Genomic DNA, 17,093 nt, shown 5'->3' with positions numbered 1-17,093 from the left:
TTCCCTGTGAGCTGACAAGAATGACATTTCCAAACTCCCTCCTCTTTGGTTTCTCGTATATCACAGCCTCAACAGGAAAATTCCCATGCATCTTATTACTCACCTAACATTCGGTGGATCTGAATTTATGACGGGTGTTGCACAAAGAGGCTTGTTTCCTTGAACGTGGCTTCTGTAAGCTTCTCTTGCAGGCAAACAGTACACCCTTTGGATAATGACTCGCACCTGCACTTCTCTCCATCCCACTGCTCCCTGGCTTTCCACCATTTCAAGCAGAGAATCATTAACAGCACTCTGTGCTAAGGGATGCTGTTTCGAATCCCAGTTGTTAGGGATTTGTGGAGCGCAAGCAACCTGGTGAAGGAAATCCCATAAACAGAAACATTTCAGGGGACCTTGAAACTATGTAGCGTTAGTAAAACTTCAGCATAAAAAATGACTGCAAGAAGTGCAAAATCACTTTCAAAATACTTACAGCACCTAAACTAACTTACAGACTAATGGCCAGCATTTATTGTGGATTTTTAATGAACACTCAGAAGAGTGCTCTCCTGTATTTAACTGGTGCTCTGGACTGAGCTAAATCAATTAATGACCGATGAGGGTGACACTAGCAGGAAAACAGAACTGATATTAGTATTTATGATTCTTCCCTTTGAATTGAGTTTCATTTTTTAGTTCTTTGATGTTCTGTTCCTTCCTCTTCTAAAAAAGGGGTTAAATCCACCTTGAATGCTTCTGGACTTTCAGATTAAGTTGAAAATGAACAGTTGTCTACTTTTATAGGACAATAAAGTTAGTCCTCAGACTTACACATTTCAATGTAAAATGTTTCAATGTAAAAGAATTAGATGATTAATGAAAAGTATAAAACTTCAAAAGTACAAACCTTAATTTATTCTTCCACTACTTCCAAAACATATTTTAAGAATAAAATCTTCCAAACTTTCAGAATAAATTTTATGAATAAAATTATGCTACATATTGCTTTAATCTAAACGAGTAATTTATTTTATTTTTTAAATAAATATCTTAGTAGAAAATGCATGCAAGTCTAGACTAACATTATATATATATATATATATATATGCATGCTTTTTCCAAGCATGAATCAAATTTCTATTTCTACAATGAAACTTGTTTTTATAAAAAGCTAGGTGCCAAGAAAGGTTTTCAGAGTATTATAGATTGTGCCATAAGTATTATTCACCAGTAGAGAAGGAAAATTTGCAGTATTTGAAAGAAAATCGTGATAGGACACTACCCTTTGTCTACAAAGTGGTTGCAATAAAAATTGTCTACTGAGTTTTAAATGAAGTGAATTTTTTTCTTAGGAACCATGAGGGGAACAAGTAAATTGTTCTGGTTTTTTAATACCATAGTAGAAGCTTCTTACAAGGTAGCACTGAAGCCAGGAAGGAGATTAGGATTTGAGTTATGTAATTTTTTAATTCCCAGGCCTATAACGGGAATTGTATATAAGGCAAATACAAAATGCTGACACTCAGTGTTGTTCATCAAACTTGTAGGGCCAAACTTCTCAAATATTAAGAATTATTTTGGCTGGCCAATATAAAGCTTTTACAAGAGCCTTGCTTTCAGAAAATGCTGGCACAGACTATCAGAAAACCAGATCCCTTAAAACACCTCAGCTTGTACACCCACAGCTAGACATGCACAATTAGTAGTCATTTTAATATAAACCAAGCCAAAACAGGAAAGAAAACAAATTGAAGGGGTGGGAAAGGGTGGTGGTGGTACCAATTGATGCTTGAAAGAAATTATAGCATTGATTAGGAAATGAGTTAAAAAATAGGAGTGGGAAAAGGGAATGTTTATTTAAAATAATATCTTGAGTGAGTTAGCAGAAAACAGATTTTTACTTCAAATAATGTTCAGCTCTTCAGCTATAAAGAATAAGAGAAAAATCAATGAAAAACCAAGATACAATTTAGCACAGTAGTGAGACTGCAGCACAATAACCTCACAGCAGTTCAGCATTTGAATAGGCCAAAAGCCTCCGTTAAGAAAATATTATTAAAATAAACACAGCATATTATTCAGCCTTGGCTAAATGAAAGGGGAAACTGAACAGGTCAGTAATCTAGAATTTCTGTTACAATTTCCAAGCATCTGTTCACCGACTTCTTACTACGTGCTAAACTGTGAACCAAATGGACCTTACCTGATGATCTGAAGATTCCTGGTGTAACTCATCATCAAGGTCATCTAGTTTGAACGTCTGTGCCAAAGATATAATATTCTTCTTAATAAGCATCTTTGTAAAACCACTTGTCTTCTCTCTTGTTTCTGAATGTTCACTTAGTAGCACCTTCTGACTAAAATACGTATTCATGATAACAGGAACATCTGCATTTCTGAGAAGCAGTTTTTGCCTGGAAAAAAAAATAATTTAAGTGGCATCAGATCCATTACAAGGTAAAACTACCAATAAGCACTATTTTTAAATGTGTGTTGTGTTGTATTTCTCTCCCATTTTTTCTATAGTTACCACTAAAACACTCAAAGGTGTGTTGCCCAAATTGCAAACAACCCCGCCCGTGGACATGTTCAGCTTGGGTCAGCCCTACCACCTCAGGCATAGCCCTGGGCGAGTGGAACTTCACTGTGTGCAGGGACAACTGACGCCTGGGAGGGGGCTGAGCTGATGAGCCCCTGAACCCCATCTGGCTTCACACAAATGCTTCTTGGTGTCTCCACATTGTCAGCACAGAACCAAGAGCACCAGGAACCCTTGCATACAGCTACTGAGGTAAAAGCCATGGATGAAAGTTATCAGTCCTGTTCTGTGTTAATTCAGAACACTGGCCCTGCTGGACCCAGCCTGGCCCTGGCAGACCAGGACATCTTCTGGTGAGCGTTTCCCACCAACCCAAAGCCATTCTCACTGCAGCCAGCACTACGCTGTTCTTTCCACTCTTTTTCTTCTCTTTTTCTAAAAGCCAAATCTTATGTTTTTCCTATGATATGCTGTGTATTATTTTGCCTGTGTGTTTGCTGCTGCCATAAAAGTGCTCTCCAAGACCCAGTTTTGGTTTCTAGTGCCAATGTAAATTCCCAAACAGCTTCATATGCAGCAATTTCTTGCCTAACAGATTAAGGTAATGGTTACAGAATCTCTAAATACGCAATAATTTAATGCCAAAGCATGTCTTGATGTTGGGATTTTTTCATGTGCTAGTATCACCGTCATACACTTAGAAATATGCTTTTTATACTCACAGGATACAAACCCAATGAAGTCAGCTAACAAAAACAATCAGTAATCTCATTTTCTAGAGACCATCAAAACAGAAACAAAATTCACTTAGTGACTTTATTACAGGCTGTGTTTTTCTACTATTAGATTTTTATCGCTTGGGAATAAAACAAGGCCTCCTGCCTTGGCAGCAAAGCTGAGCTGACCTGAGTTCAGAAGTAACCTCAGGACTTCAGTCTCGAGACTGCTCAGCAGTTGTACTATGGAGATGAAGCAAGTTTTCACCTCTATGACACTGTCTGCCAAAAGGCAACCAATGAAAGTTAAAAAACAAACCAAACCAAAACAAGCCCATTCAAAATACTTATTTCTGATCTCAGTCCATACAAGACCTTGACCATGGTCTGTTATATAACAGACCCCTTCATTCCCTAGAGAGTAGATAGCTACACAGAAATTAATGCATTCATATTTTCAAAAGCATAGGAAGAGCTGCAGCAATTACGATTTGAAATAAAAATTTGTGAAAAGTTACAACATAAAACTAAGTACTGAACTTCACCATGATGCCTTAGTGCCATCTGTGAGCTTTTTGGATCTAAGTGAGAGGTAGTTCATCCCTATGGGACACTGAGTCCCTTGACTCCAGGTGAATTTGCTAACAAAGGTCCCAGTTAAGAGAAGCATGACAGTAGCTTACTAGGCTGCCAAATTGACATTGCCTGGTAATTTTCTGCATTACAGGATTAAACCCAAGGAATTAGTTTGGTCAGACAAACTAAGACATCTCTGATCTTATGAGATTTTTAAACTGTCACTACCCCCTTTATTTCTAAAGAACAAAAACATATATAAAGTTTGCTACAGATCTCAGAACAGTTTGGCCTGTCTTCATATGCAGATGTGGAATGAAAATTTTAGCACCTACTTTTTTCAGAAGTCTGTGTTCAGACCCAAAGTAAACAGGAAATCTATCTGAACACGAGACTGTTACGTCACTAATGTCAGAAGAATGTTTGCTTGATCTAAATCATCTCATTCTCTAAAAAAATACTGACGTTAGTAGCAAATCATTCGCAGGAACTCTGAGGTTTATGGTTTTATTTTTATTTTCCTGTGCAGATATGTGATCAGCTATTTTATTTTTTTTTTTTGAGGCAGGTAGGTTTTACTGATACCCAAATTACGTGTACCAGGGTTTTGCTATGCCTATGTATTCCATGCCTCGAGTACTTTTATAACTACTAAGAGCTTTCTCAGCTCAGTTTCCATCATATTTTTACATAAGTAAGGCATAAATTAATGGCTACCTGGCATTTCCACAAGCAAGAAAGGGGACACGTATACACTTTCAGGAGAAGCTTCCCATTTCTTACCTGCAATGAGTTCACTAAAACCACTCTCCTTAAGTAATCATTTGTTTTAGATGTGCATAGGTGTCCACAGACTTAGCAGTAACTCTTCAGCTAGGTCAGAGGAATAATCATAGGAGTCTACTTAAATCTTCCCTATTTCTCAATGGACAGATTCCTCCCAACCAGAAATGAAAGGGACCAGCAATAAATAGAAATAGCAATGAATTGAGATAAAAGAAATAAGAAAAAAGTTTGTAATAAACTCACGATTGGAAATACTTTACATTTATATACAGATATAAATAATACATAAAACAATGTATACTCTCCCTATATAATATATAATAATTATATTGTATTATATCTATATATATGCTTCCCAAGTTTTTATATGTATAGTCTTCAATATGAAGAAAAGAATTGCTAATATAATATGAATTAATTGAATGGAAACCTCTGATCCGTTCCAGGAGTTCCTCCTAGTATTGCTCAGCTCAAACAAGTTCTGCAGGATGGGAATTTTGATCACCATCATGGCAGAAAACTCTGCATTGCCATTGTACATTGCTCATACTGTTCTCCTTGCAACGAAGGCAACCATGTTAGAAACACACACATACACCTTAATTCTTTTTGTCTGCTCGAAAGGTACAGACGAGGACAAAGAAAGCCTATCAAGCTGGAACAGTTAGGGGGAAACAAAAAATCACTTCCCCAAGCAATCCCTGCAGCATTGGCCCTGTGACCAAGACACCGTAACGGGTCACATCAACCTTCTGCAGCTGGAACAGCTGCAGATTCTTTACAGCCAGAGGCAGCCCTACTCTGGAGGATAGAAAGTACACTCTGTAGCATCCTCTTAACAGATAAAGTGTTAAATGGGCATTTCAAGTCTTCTGTAACCGCTCTTAAATTTCTTCTATCTGCTTTGTTATATTTTAAAGCTTATTTTCAAAGAATGAGAGACATCATTTCATTCAGCAAATCACACAGAGACAATGGAAAGAAAATAAAGTTCACTATAAACTTAAAAAACCCACCACCACCTCTTGTACTCCCTGATTTTCTTATCACTCAGCAAAGTATATTGAAATGTTGGATTAGTAATCAACTTCGTTAATAACTGCCTTTGGAGGAAAGGTCGTCTGTAATGACCTGAACTTTTTATACTACAGGGCATTTTTTTTCCTGGTATGTAGACAATCAGCAATTGCCGTAACTGGTCACATGCTAAAGAAACATGAGGCAATAATGTTATTTTTTTTCTTTTCCAGCAGCAGCTTGCTTCTCTCTCCAAAGATGTAGCTTGCTTTTTCTCTTCCTCCCCACTATGATGAAATGGCTATCTGGCAAAGTAGAAGCAGATGTCCTTGCCTACTTCTCTGTTAATCATAGTCTATCACCATTTGAGATACAAAACACTGCAGAATCTTACAGCACGCCACAGTGTAAAGCAGCTGAAGTTTCAGCTTGAGGCAGGGGCTTAATCCTGCCGCTGAACCATCAGCAGGTTCGCACTGCGGTCTGCCCCGCGCAGCCCATCCACGGGCTCAGGCAGCAGAAGCTGTGACTCTATGGCAGCAGCTAGCTCACAAACCACACGCTTCCGCTCAGTTCTGCTGACATCAAACGGTGGTGCTGGTTCATGAACTCAAGAAAACTCTGGATCACTTTAAATTAGAGAACATATTTTTTTGTTTGCTCTCCCTGGGTATTTTATTGTGCTTTCCCCCCCCCCCCCCTCTCTTTTACAAAGTGTAAAGTGCCTAGAGCATTTTTTTTTTAAGAGTACATTGCATTAACTGAACACTCTTAACATTTCACCGACCTACAACATACACTGTAATTATGAAACAGGCTAATTTCAAACCTCAGAACAATGATTTCTGTGTAAAGAAGGTTTAACACCCACCAAGTAGAACAACAGTAGTACATGCAGGATAAGAGCATGCCAGAGCCTTACACTGCTGCCCAGAAGCGTGAGGAGTCATCCCCCACAGGAACACCCTACAGGGCCCATCCCTAACTTCCTATGAACTGCTTATTTTGTCCAATGTGGAGGAAATTGCTCATGCTGCCTCTCGCTTGGGGTTGAGTGCCATTTGCAATGATTTACCTGTGAAAAATTGTAACATGTCTAATAAATGCCTAAGCACCAAAATAATGATAATAATTAAAAAAAAAACCCAACACCCAAATTTCACGAGTTCAGACAGATCCCTGCCCACCTACCACCCAAGCATGATAACTATCTTCCCAACACGTAGCCCAAACTGAAAAGCCATTTGGAAGAGATTTACCTTCTGCCATGCCTAGAGATTGCCCAAACACAGAATTTTCATCCATGAGTGAGTAATCTCACTACTCACATGTGAACTTCCATCAGGATCATTTATCATTGTTTGAATGATCTGTATGAACACGGTGTTTGCAAGCTCACACTTTCATAATGCAAAACTTCTTCCCCTGCCCTCACCTCAAAAAACCAAGAATCAGCTAGTATCACTTTCTTTGAAATAATCTTATTCAAAGCAACAGATATCGTGGGACAAGTTCTGAAGGTTGATTGCACTCTTTTCTCCATGAAGAAAGAGTATTAACCGTTGAGACCAATGTCCAGTCATAAATGTAAAATGCACAATTCTCAGCTGTGTCAGGCTTCCACAGAAACGTAGCTTTAACACATCAGAATAGCGCCTCTGCAGAAGATGTAACAATAAAATGCTGCTCAAGCCACGTCTAAAATGTCTGCTTTTCGAGTATGATGTATTTGATTTGTGAATAGTCAAGATAGTTGTTTCGTTCCTCTACTGGAAAAATATTTTGTCTGAGGTCTCATTCCGTGAATACAACACACAAAGAAAAAGAATACGTAGCTATTAAATGTACATGTTGTTACAATCCAGTCTGTTAGCATTTGTCATTCAACCTTAAGTAAAAAGCAAACTCTAAGGAAATTACTAAAACAACACAAGTAATAAACCCCCTCACTTCTTTATTGAGGCAAAAGTTCCTTCTGCAAAATAATATTGTACTTTTCAACAAAAATACTTGTAAACACAAGAAATCACTCCAGCAAGAAATTATGGTACACAAAGCCAACATTTTAATCACCATATCATTTTACTAATTTCAAAGGAATCATATAAACCACTGGCTTGCCATAGTACTGCCTTTTGAAATGTGACACCCTGTAGCACAAAAAAAAGTTGCATGGAAATTTTCACATTTAAGAAGCGCTCTGCTATAAAAAGCTTGTGGTTAACATTATGCACTATTATATCACACACCCAGTGCCCTCACCTCTGCAGTGAGGTGCACCGTGTGCTAAGTGAAGAGGATATACAGGTCTTCTGATGTAGGAAAGCACAGATGGATATCAAAGCAAATCTCATCCACCTCCAGGAAATTACTGCAATACCTGGCTTCACCAAGACTGGAAAGTAGGGAAATTTCTCAGAGCTCTCCAACCACATGCTTCAGCTACGAAGAAAGCACCTGAAATTTCTAGCATTCTGGACCACAAGTTATCACAACAGAGCTTAACCTTTGGCACTGCCAAGCATAAAGTTCCACTCACAGGCCGTGCTTATGTGCAAACTGGCATGAAAACAATCTCTTGAGCTTGTTGGGTAATGCTTTTGAGAGAATTTGCTGAAAATCTAGTACAGCTGTGATGCTGAGATTTTTTTAACACCTAACATGTAAGTTGGGCACAAAATAATTGTTAAAAGATTTAAAGTTCTATTATTTAAAAAACCGCACACAATACAGCATTAAATGAGAAAGTTGCTTTAAAAACAAAAACATCCCCACACACAGCATGAGGGTGTTACAAGTGACTAGGGAGATATAAATATCATGGTTATCTTTTCATAATCAAGATGTTATGAAAGAATTCCAATCTGTGTGTTTACCCCATATATGAACTTGAGTCTGACTAGCCACGAGCTCATTACTCAGACGATGATTTCTCTCTGCTCCCAGTGCTAAACTGCACGTAGGGCTTGAGGTGGCTGAGGGAGGATAGCTGGAGCTACCAGAAAGTCCAGGGATATGTTGAAGGGATTCTGAATGGCAAAAAAAGGGAAGCAACCAAACTGCAAAGTGAAATCATATTAAAACTTGTGGTGAATGTTAGAGATAAAAATGGCCATACTGGTGTGAGATCACAGGCCCATCTACACCATACTCTAGCTTACAGCAGCAAACAGCAAATGTTTGAAGACCATGAAAGTAAAAGCAAGCATCTAGTGAAAGCTCTCCAGAACACTCTCTAGTAACTTGTAAAAACTTTCAGCTTCAGGACTTCCTAATGCAGAAATAATATCTTTGTAGATACAGTCCTTGCAGACACAAGTTCCTGGACGTTTCTTCCAGGAACTTAGGTGCCTGCTTTTTGACCATCTGTACATTTACAGCATCTACAACATCCTGCAGCATCTGTAGTCCTCTGCAGTCTAATTACACGCACGTGAGAAACCACTTCCTTTTATTTCTTTTGATCTGTCACCTAGTGGTTACATTGCTGCCCCCCACTTCTTGCTTTTAAGAGGCAATGAACAATCATCCCTCTTGATGCACTTCCTAATACAGACCTTGATCACATCCTCTCCCAGCCACTGCTTTTTCAAGGTGAGGAGCCCTAGTCATCTTAGTCATCTCTCATGGGGAAGCTGCTCCATACCCCTCCTTGTCGCTCTGATATTTTTCCACTTCTGCTACATATTTTTGATTTGAGAGACTGAAATTCCAATATAAAAATACACCATTAATTTCTACAGTGACATCATGATGTTTCTGACTCCATTTCTATTAAGTCTTACCATTCTATATATTCTTCTAATCATTATTCAGTCTTCTAATCAGCTGATACATTAATGAACCTATCAGAACACTAAAAACACATTCACAGATACTAACAATCCAGAGTCCATCATTTTATATGTGCACTATGCATTTACCTACAATTTCCTAGTAAGAGAGGTCAAATCCTTCCTCCAGCCCTAGTTCTAGAGCACTCTATAGGAGGATGAACATACTCCCCTGTCCATAGGATTGTGAGGACCACAGTGCGCCATTGAAGAGGAAGGAAACCTGCATAATATTCTGTTATACACAAGGTGTCCAGTTCTCTATTTCCTTCGTAGGCACCATGACACAATGGAGATTGGAGGCAACAGATTACACCAACAACTCTGCCTGTGGTGGAAAGGTAAGGAGTGCGGCCACTCTACCACCGTTACACAGCATCACCAGTCCTATCTGCTTCTCAGGCCAGAACAGATCTGCAATATCCACCCAAGCAGCTGAGGGCCATGTGTTAAAGAACTTGAGCCCAGAATTTCTGACCAAGGTACAGAGAGTCAGGGTACTTGGTTGGGTGAGTCAGGTCTGCAAGTTTCAAAGAAACTTTGACAAATGTACTCCATTTTAAAACACATTGTTCGTTTCCTATTTTTTCTTAGCCAGGACACGGAGCGAAACCAAATTCTGGTCTGGCCCGGTGAGGTCACTTCTTATACAGGCAAATCCAGTGCTATCAGCACATTAGTACAGGGAGAGTAGCTGAAAGGAGAAGCAGTTCTGGGTTCTCTGGTAACACAAGAGGGATCACAAAAGGTAGCAAGAGCTTGCTCAGTGCCACAGAGTGCAACAGCAAAGCAGAGGACTCCCTCTGAGCTGGTCAAACTACTTCAGCAAGAAGGTGGCCAGCAGCCTGGAGGTCTCAATGAACAGCACCAGGCAGATGGAAGTGGCTGGACCCCTAGCACACAGAGCTGCTGTGCAGAGCTCCAGAGGTCCTTAGGCACACTGCAGACCAAGTTTGATTGCACTGTGGTCCACTTCAGCCTTACTGAGCTGAGGAAAACCTATTTTTTCACTGTATTTGCAGCCACCATTGATAAATGGGTAACAAAGGTAAAGGTGGTATGGACAAGACAGGTACCACAAAACTCTGTTCTAGGCAAAGACCTGCCTGCAGTAATCCACTCACCACAGCCATTGGTGAAAAGATGGCAATGCTAGAGGCCACAGTGGGAACTTAAAATTTTTAATGAAACACCCTGGTGTAGACGCAGCCTGAGTGAAACTTTCTGGGCAAGGGAAACCTGGTAGCTCAGCCTCCGACAGTAACACTGCTCTTCTGCGATAGACAAAATACCTTTCTGTTCAGGGTGTAAAACAGCCCTCAATAGGGTTTGTACTTTTAAGTTATCACTCACAAGAATTACTGTCAGAGCTTCATTTTGCTTCTAATGTAATAGTACATATCTTCTCAATTAAATCACCGTAGATGGATTCTATGTCATTGCTCTCAGCTGGAACAAGGAAAAAACCCTCTGAGAAACAACATTTAAATTCAACACTCTCCTTAATGTTGTCTTTTTTTTTTTTTTTTTTACCAAGAACAATCTTAACATTTATGCATTACTTTAAAGACATAATTGTACAGAACAAGCAAAAACTTCTAATTCTAGTATTGAAATCTTATACTGATGGTCTCCATGTCATTGCTTCACTTTTGGTTTATTTTATTTCACTGAACAGTTGCAATGACAATTAACCACCAGATCACATCTGGGAGAATTTTCATACTGTATCACACTATTCTTACATACACAAATTTCTTTATCAGATTCATCTAAGAGGACTGATGACTCAGCAAAGCAGAGTCCATAATGCAACGAGATGGATGAACCCCTGAATTGCTTTTTTTGTGATCCCATTAGCCTTCAGAGGTTTCAACAGCTTCACCATGTTCTAGGTTTACTTTCCAGTTTCAAAGGATATTTATTTCTAGAAGGAAACTCTCTTTTCTGCTTCAAATGGAAGAAAATTACAGAGGTATAGTGGAAAGATGAAAGCCTTACTATTTAAAAAAAAAGTACACACAGCTCTGCTCCTAAGTTTCTTTAAAATACTTCAACAGCTACCAACTGAGTAAGTCCAGTTTACCTACCGTAATTCTGTGTTGTACAGTCATAGGAATACAGATCCTTGAAACTGATTATCAGCCAAGTTGAAAGAAGGGAGAAAATACCCGACAAAGCATTATAGAAATAAAACCTAAAACCAACTTGTTCAGAACAAAAGCGAGATCTGTATTTTCCTAGAGGACCTAAGAGAACAGTATTGCAACCTGAGTCATTGCTTGAACTACTATCATAAATATAATAAAACTAAAAGCCTGATACAAACACACCCACCAAAACAGCGGGCCATCAATAACCTTTAAAAACTTGGAAGAGTCCTGGCATCAGTGAGGTTGTGACATACAGTCACACATGAAGGGCCACTTCTTAGACAACCCACTTCAGCCAAAGAGCTCTGCAGAAGCAACCACTTCCAAGGGAAAGAAGCATTTTGGAGTATGGGTACTCTCACTCACTACTGCACCCAGCCCTCCCCTGCCGAAAGGAGCAGAACCAAAGCATTTGAAGTTATGGGAAAACACCTGTGAAAACATACTGATTTTGGAGAAAACTGACGAGAGAAACAGAAGGGAGAAGGTGTGCCATCATGGAGAAGTTGGCCCTGGCAAAGCAAAAAAACCCTTAAGATTGAAGTGAGAACGACGTTCCAAGAACAATAGTGAAATTAGCCAGTACAGAGAAGTGTTTATACAATACAGGGCGAAACCACTCCTTTACACATTTCCCAAGCGAACAACCATAAGCTAATCAGGGGCTTAAATACATCCCGTATTGTTTAACAAAGGATGGCATCCCTATTCTCAGGTGTGGAAGCTGCACACCAAGTTTCAGAAGCAGGGATTTTGCTGCCAAATTTGAAAACCTGAGAAATATGAACCTAAAGGAGGACTGCTGACTGACTTCTTACAAACGAATCATCATGCTTTTTTTTTTTCTTTTCTATACTTTTTGCTCTATGGGTACCTTCACTAAAATAACAGCACATACAGTATCACTTTACAATATGCCAGGTTTTATGCTACGTACACAGGATCAAACTGGTCCCTGTTTTTGAGATGAGTCACACGCCATCACAGGCAAAAACAGAAGAAAAAAAGTCTTTGACAAAACAATCAGGTTCCAGCAAAACTACCTGCCTTCCCTCCTGACTGCTCCCACTGCTAGTGAAGTACTATTGGCAAGAAACAATCTAACTCCAAAGATACATGTTTGTTTCAGCTGATACTCATCCCTGTGTAAGCTGAAATTCTCCTTTTTTAACCCCTTGTAGTGGCAGGACCCTACCTGCTTTCTTATTTTTTTGATTTTTTTAATTTAAAAGTGTCCTCTTCTTGTTTAGCCAGACAAAGGGCTGGCTTTTCTTAGCTTCCCTTCCCAAGGAGTGCACCCTGGCCTGCAGCCACCCTGCTGGGCCCTGCCTGCACTGCTCCTCCGGGAGCTGGCACTCTGCAAGGGAGGAGAGAGTTCACACTCATACTCACGTGCAATTCAAGATGGACCTAAATAAAACTGATTCTCTTACTCAACTGCATCACTAAACAGGATGTGGAAAACCATAGATAAATGTAATAATACTAGCGCATTCTTGCTTGAAATTGTGCAAGTAAATATATTTAAGATATTTTATTTTAACACATATTTTGACACCTGTTTTTAAAGCTAAGTTACTTGTGTTCTGTATTTTCCTCTTTATCAGTTAAAAAAAAAAAAAAAAAAAAAAAAAAAGGCAGCATACCTGAAACCAGTCTAGTACAAATACTGTTTGAAGAAGCTGATTTCCTGTATGTAAATGTGCTCAGCTGAAAAAATGTCCAGGGCACGATTCCCGGACTACAATACAGGAAAAACGAGGAGTTCCCTGGCTTAGTTTACATCAGAGGGAAGACACAAGGGACTCATCAAGGGAAAAGAGGCCATTCCATGACTCTGGTATGTGCATGCACATACACACAAAAGTGCATGCACATGCGTGTGTGCTCCCTCCTCTTCCCTGCCTTGCCTTGCCCCGGCAGGGCGGGTGAGCTGGCGCAACATCCCCTCAAGGGAACAGCTCTTGAAAGATCTGATACGGCGTTTTTACGTTCAACTGACTGCATGCAACATTCCTGTAAAAAAAAAAAAAGATCTGTTTGCTTGCTTGAAGCGTCACAAAGATAATATTCACGTCTGTGACCCTGACTGTCTCTGGTCAAAAGGCAGAGAGATTGTGCAGACCGCGTTGATCTCCAGCACCCCTGGGACGCCCGCCAGAGAACAGTGCTGCCGTCTCAGAGGAGAGGGTCAGATCCCTCGGCCTTTGGCTAAGGCTGGTAGCAGTCCCTCCGGCTAATTGCTGAGAAGGTAAATGGCACGCATGGGAAGCTTGCCTTCCACAGCCTTACACCTGATACTGACGTACACAGCAAAAACACTGGTGTCCTAAATTTGGGGAGAGAATACTGGTTTTTTCCTTAGAGAACCTCACCCCCAGATCACTTGTCTTTCCATTACTTCTTTATCATTGTTGTCCTCAAAATTCCTACACCACCACCCTCTTTAAGTACCTGCCAAAACATTCGTATCTGCTTTCTACATTGTGGTTACATGCACATGTGGGCTGAAAATCTTATGAAGAATCTTATTTAAACACAGCTTCATCATTCAGATACTGTTTCGGCAACCACCTATATAGCGCCAAACAGCATTACAGAATCTCATTTCAAAGCCTGATTCAACTACAGCAGCACTCATTTTGCAGTGAATCTAACTTACCGTCCTTCCCATAAAAACTTGCTTAAGTGCATTTTAAAAGAAAGGTTGCCGAGTGCAGAAGTGCAACCTCTGCGCTTGGAGGTCCTTGAACTGAAGTTTGCTGAAGGCTGGCAAGTTAATCCACGGAAGAATCTGTCTGCGTTTGCCCAGTCCTTCTATTCTCCCACCAACATGCGCTCCTGGAGATAGGGTACCCAGATAGGCAGAGCTGCTATCTCATCTGATAGGGCTGGTCTGTTCATCCCACCGTATTTTGCCTCCATGGCAATAAAGGCAGAGCCCAACAGAAACGCAGATCGCGAAAAGCAGTTAAGCATTATGTGCATTTTCAGTATGTCTCAAGCTCATCCCGTCATCACAGCATTCAGTAAAATACCCTTGGCAGCCACAGACCATGACCACAAGTGATTGTGTAATGACAGTAACAAATGTATATTTGCATGGCTACATATAAGAGTCTACAAATCCCTAATTTTATAAACTCACCAAGAACGCATGAAAGGCTTGAGATGCAAGCAGATTTCACATTATTTTGTTCTAAACTTGTTCTGGGACTGCCATTTTTATTTAAGTCTACTCCGTAAAGGTTAACAGAAAAGAAGTTTTGAAAAAATTCAAGACCCTAATAAACCCAAGTGTGTCTGCCCAACAGAGAGCAGCAAAATACATACCACCCACAATAGCTCTTGGTACAGGTAAACCCTCCGAACCCCAACCCTCCCCCTTTCATTTCAGAAGGTAAGTGGCCTTTACAGGGTGCCCTGAACATCTAGCTACATGTGATCAGGAGAGAACATGTTAGTTTAGAAAGCCTCTTGAAGTCATCCAGGGAGTTTCTCCTCTGTGCTGTCAGAGGGTATCTGGCTTAAGGACACACACTGAACACAACTGTGGCAACTTAGCAGTCATTTGTACAGACTTCTCCAAGCTACATTTTCCAGTTCTTAAATTACCAAAACCCAGGCCTAACAGCCATCAAACAATTTAAAAATTGTGGCAAAATTACACATCCGTTACAAAATATGTGCTTATGTGCAAGGTTGGCTTACTTCTATTTAGGTAATACGGCCACATAGAGATTGCTGTTGCATTTTAATAATACTGTAATGGTAACAAGGACACATGAAGGGCAAAAATATGTGCAACTATCTGAGTAGGCATAGACAAGAAAAAAGTCTATGCCAGACCAGAAAACATAGCAAAAGAATGTTGAAAATTAGTAATTCATGCAGCAGAATGAACGGCTGGTAAAATTTCAAGTGAATACTTTGCCTCTGCTCTTACTTGTATCAACTTCTCTGAGGCTGAGGCTTTACCATGCTTCCATCACGCCTAGGCTTGGGCTGTATCAAGCGTGCTGCACCTTCTGAAAGGGCAATGACACCTTTTCACTCAGGCATACTCAGGCATACAGAGCACACTGCAGGTGAGCAGATTTAAAAAACCAAACAACCCAAACTCATCTAAACACAGACTCCGTATTGAACACTGCCTTCTTTTTTTGTTTTGTTCTTGCTTTTTTTCTTTCTTCACAGAAAGATTCTTGCCAGCTGTTTTGCTGTCTCTCAGTATTGTAACAAGCGAACATCACCCCGTGGTGCTGGATCTCAAAGGCAGTGTTATGATTAACAGTATTATCATTAAGTGTCAGGTAAACAGGTGCAGCCACAAAACCAGACTCTGTGGCTGAGAGCTCAGGGTCCCACTCAGGATCCCCCCGAGCGCTGAAATCTTCACACTCTTCCCCTCTGCACCAGGGAAAGGGATAGCACTTCCAGAAAGAACAGAACACAGTCACCCTTGGATGACAAAAAGGGTTTTGACATTGAGACCTATGAGTACTGCCTGGTTTCCCAGGCAAAGGACGTAATTCAGCTCTATCCCGAGACATGCACAGGGAACCTTAGCATGAGAAATGCAGGTCAGATGGAGACCTGCAGGACAAGGACCACCAGGTATGCATAGCCATGGTATCTCATGCTCAATACGGAAAATACTCCAGGCAGAGGCTGGTGCGTTCTTCAAATAGTTCTTTTCAATAATTATTACCATTTAAATCACCATAATTTACAGTAAGTAAATAAATAAAATAAATTCCTTTGCTATGTCCCTTAATCTCAGCTATTTATCTTGAAAATCAATTCAGCTAGTTCTACTTTTAGTGCTCTTTGCTGCCAAATTACGGTTGCTATGGGGCACACATACATTATTTGATTAAAGCAATTCTATCTACTGGCATATACATATGTATTTGCTTTATGCCACAGAAATATCCCTATTCTTTTCACAGAAACTGGATATAAAAGTTACACATAGAAAAAACAGTACCTGCAGATGCCCTCCTCCCAAACTGTAAACATAGCAAGAGGGTTCTAATGTTTTCTTGAAAACACTTGCCCGAAGTGATAATCCTGATGGAAAAAAGGAAGTAATTTTGCTTACTCTGTGCCTTCAGGTGGCTCATTAAAACACCTCATATAAAAGAAGAGGATATAAGCCTCTCCTGAGAACTTGATGCTTAGTCTAACCATCTTTGGGGAAGGATCCTGGCAGCAAAGGAGTGTAAACTCAATTTTTTGTTTTAATTTTGAATTTAATTTGTCAGCAAAACCAAAGTTCATAAAGAAGGCAAATTTTGACAAATTGCAACTGCCATGAGCTCTTCTAAGAGCAGGATGTAACACGAATGTAATTCTTCAAGAGAGCAAATTACAATCATTGCATCCAAACAAAAAATGCTTACGTTAATAAGTTTATTCTATAGTTTGCCATCTCTTCAGGCTGGGTGCTAAGGAGAATTTGCTAACCTCACATAGACATAATGAAGCG

The 17,093-nt window shown here is 39.9% G+C and overlaps 1 protein-coding gene across 4 annotated transcripts in view; it reads right to left on the bottom strand.

Moving 5' to 3' along the window:
• Window positions 1–17,093, bottom strand: part of SPIDR (scaffold protein involved in DNA repair) — a 209,100-nt gene that overhangs the window by 71,880 nt on the left and 120,127 nt on the right. For all 4 annotated transcript variants that reach the window (XM_040585563.1, XM_040585564.1, XM_040585565.1 and 1 more), the window contains exons 9-10: window positions 2,186–2,396; window positions 104–354 (exon numbers count right to left, since the gene is read on the bottom strand). In XM_040585563.1, the coding sequence (XP_040441497.1) occupies window positions 104–354; window positions 2,186–2,396 (462 nt within the window). The remainder of the gene's footprint in view (window positions 1–103; window positions 355–2,185; window positions 2,397–17,093) is intronic.

Source organism: Falco naumanni, chromosome 3 (assembly GCF_017639655.2).
Source record: "Falco naumanni isolate bFalNau1 chromosome 3, bFalNau1.pat, whole genome shotgun sequence".
Lineage (NCBI taxonomy): Eukaryota > Metazoa > Chordata > Aves > Falconiformes > Falconidae > Falco > Falco naumanni.
Note: the sequence above shows the minus strand (reverse complement) of the source record. Positions and strands in the feature narration are given on the sequence as shown.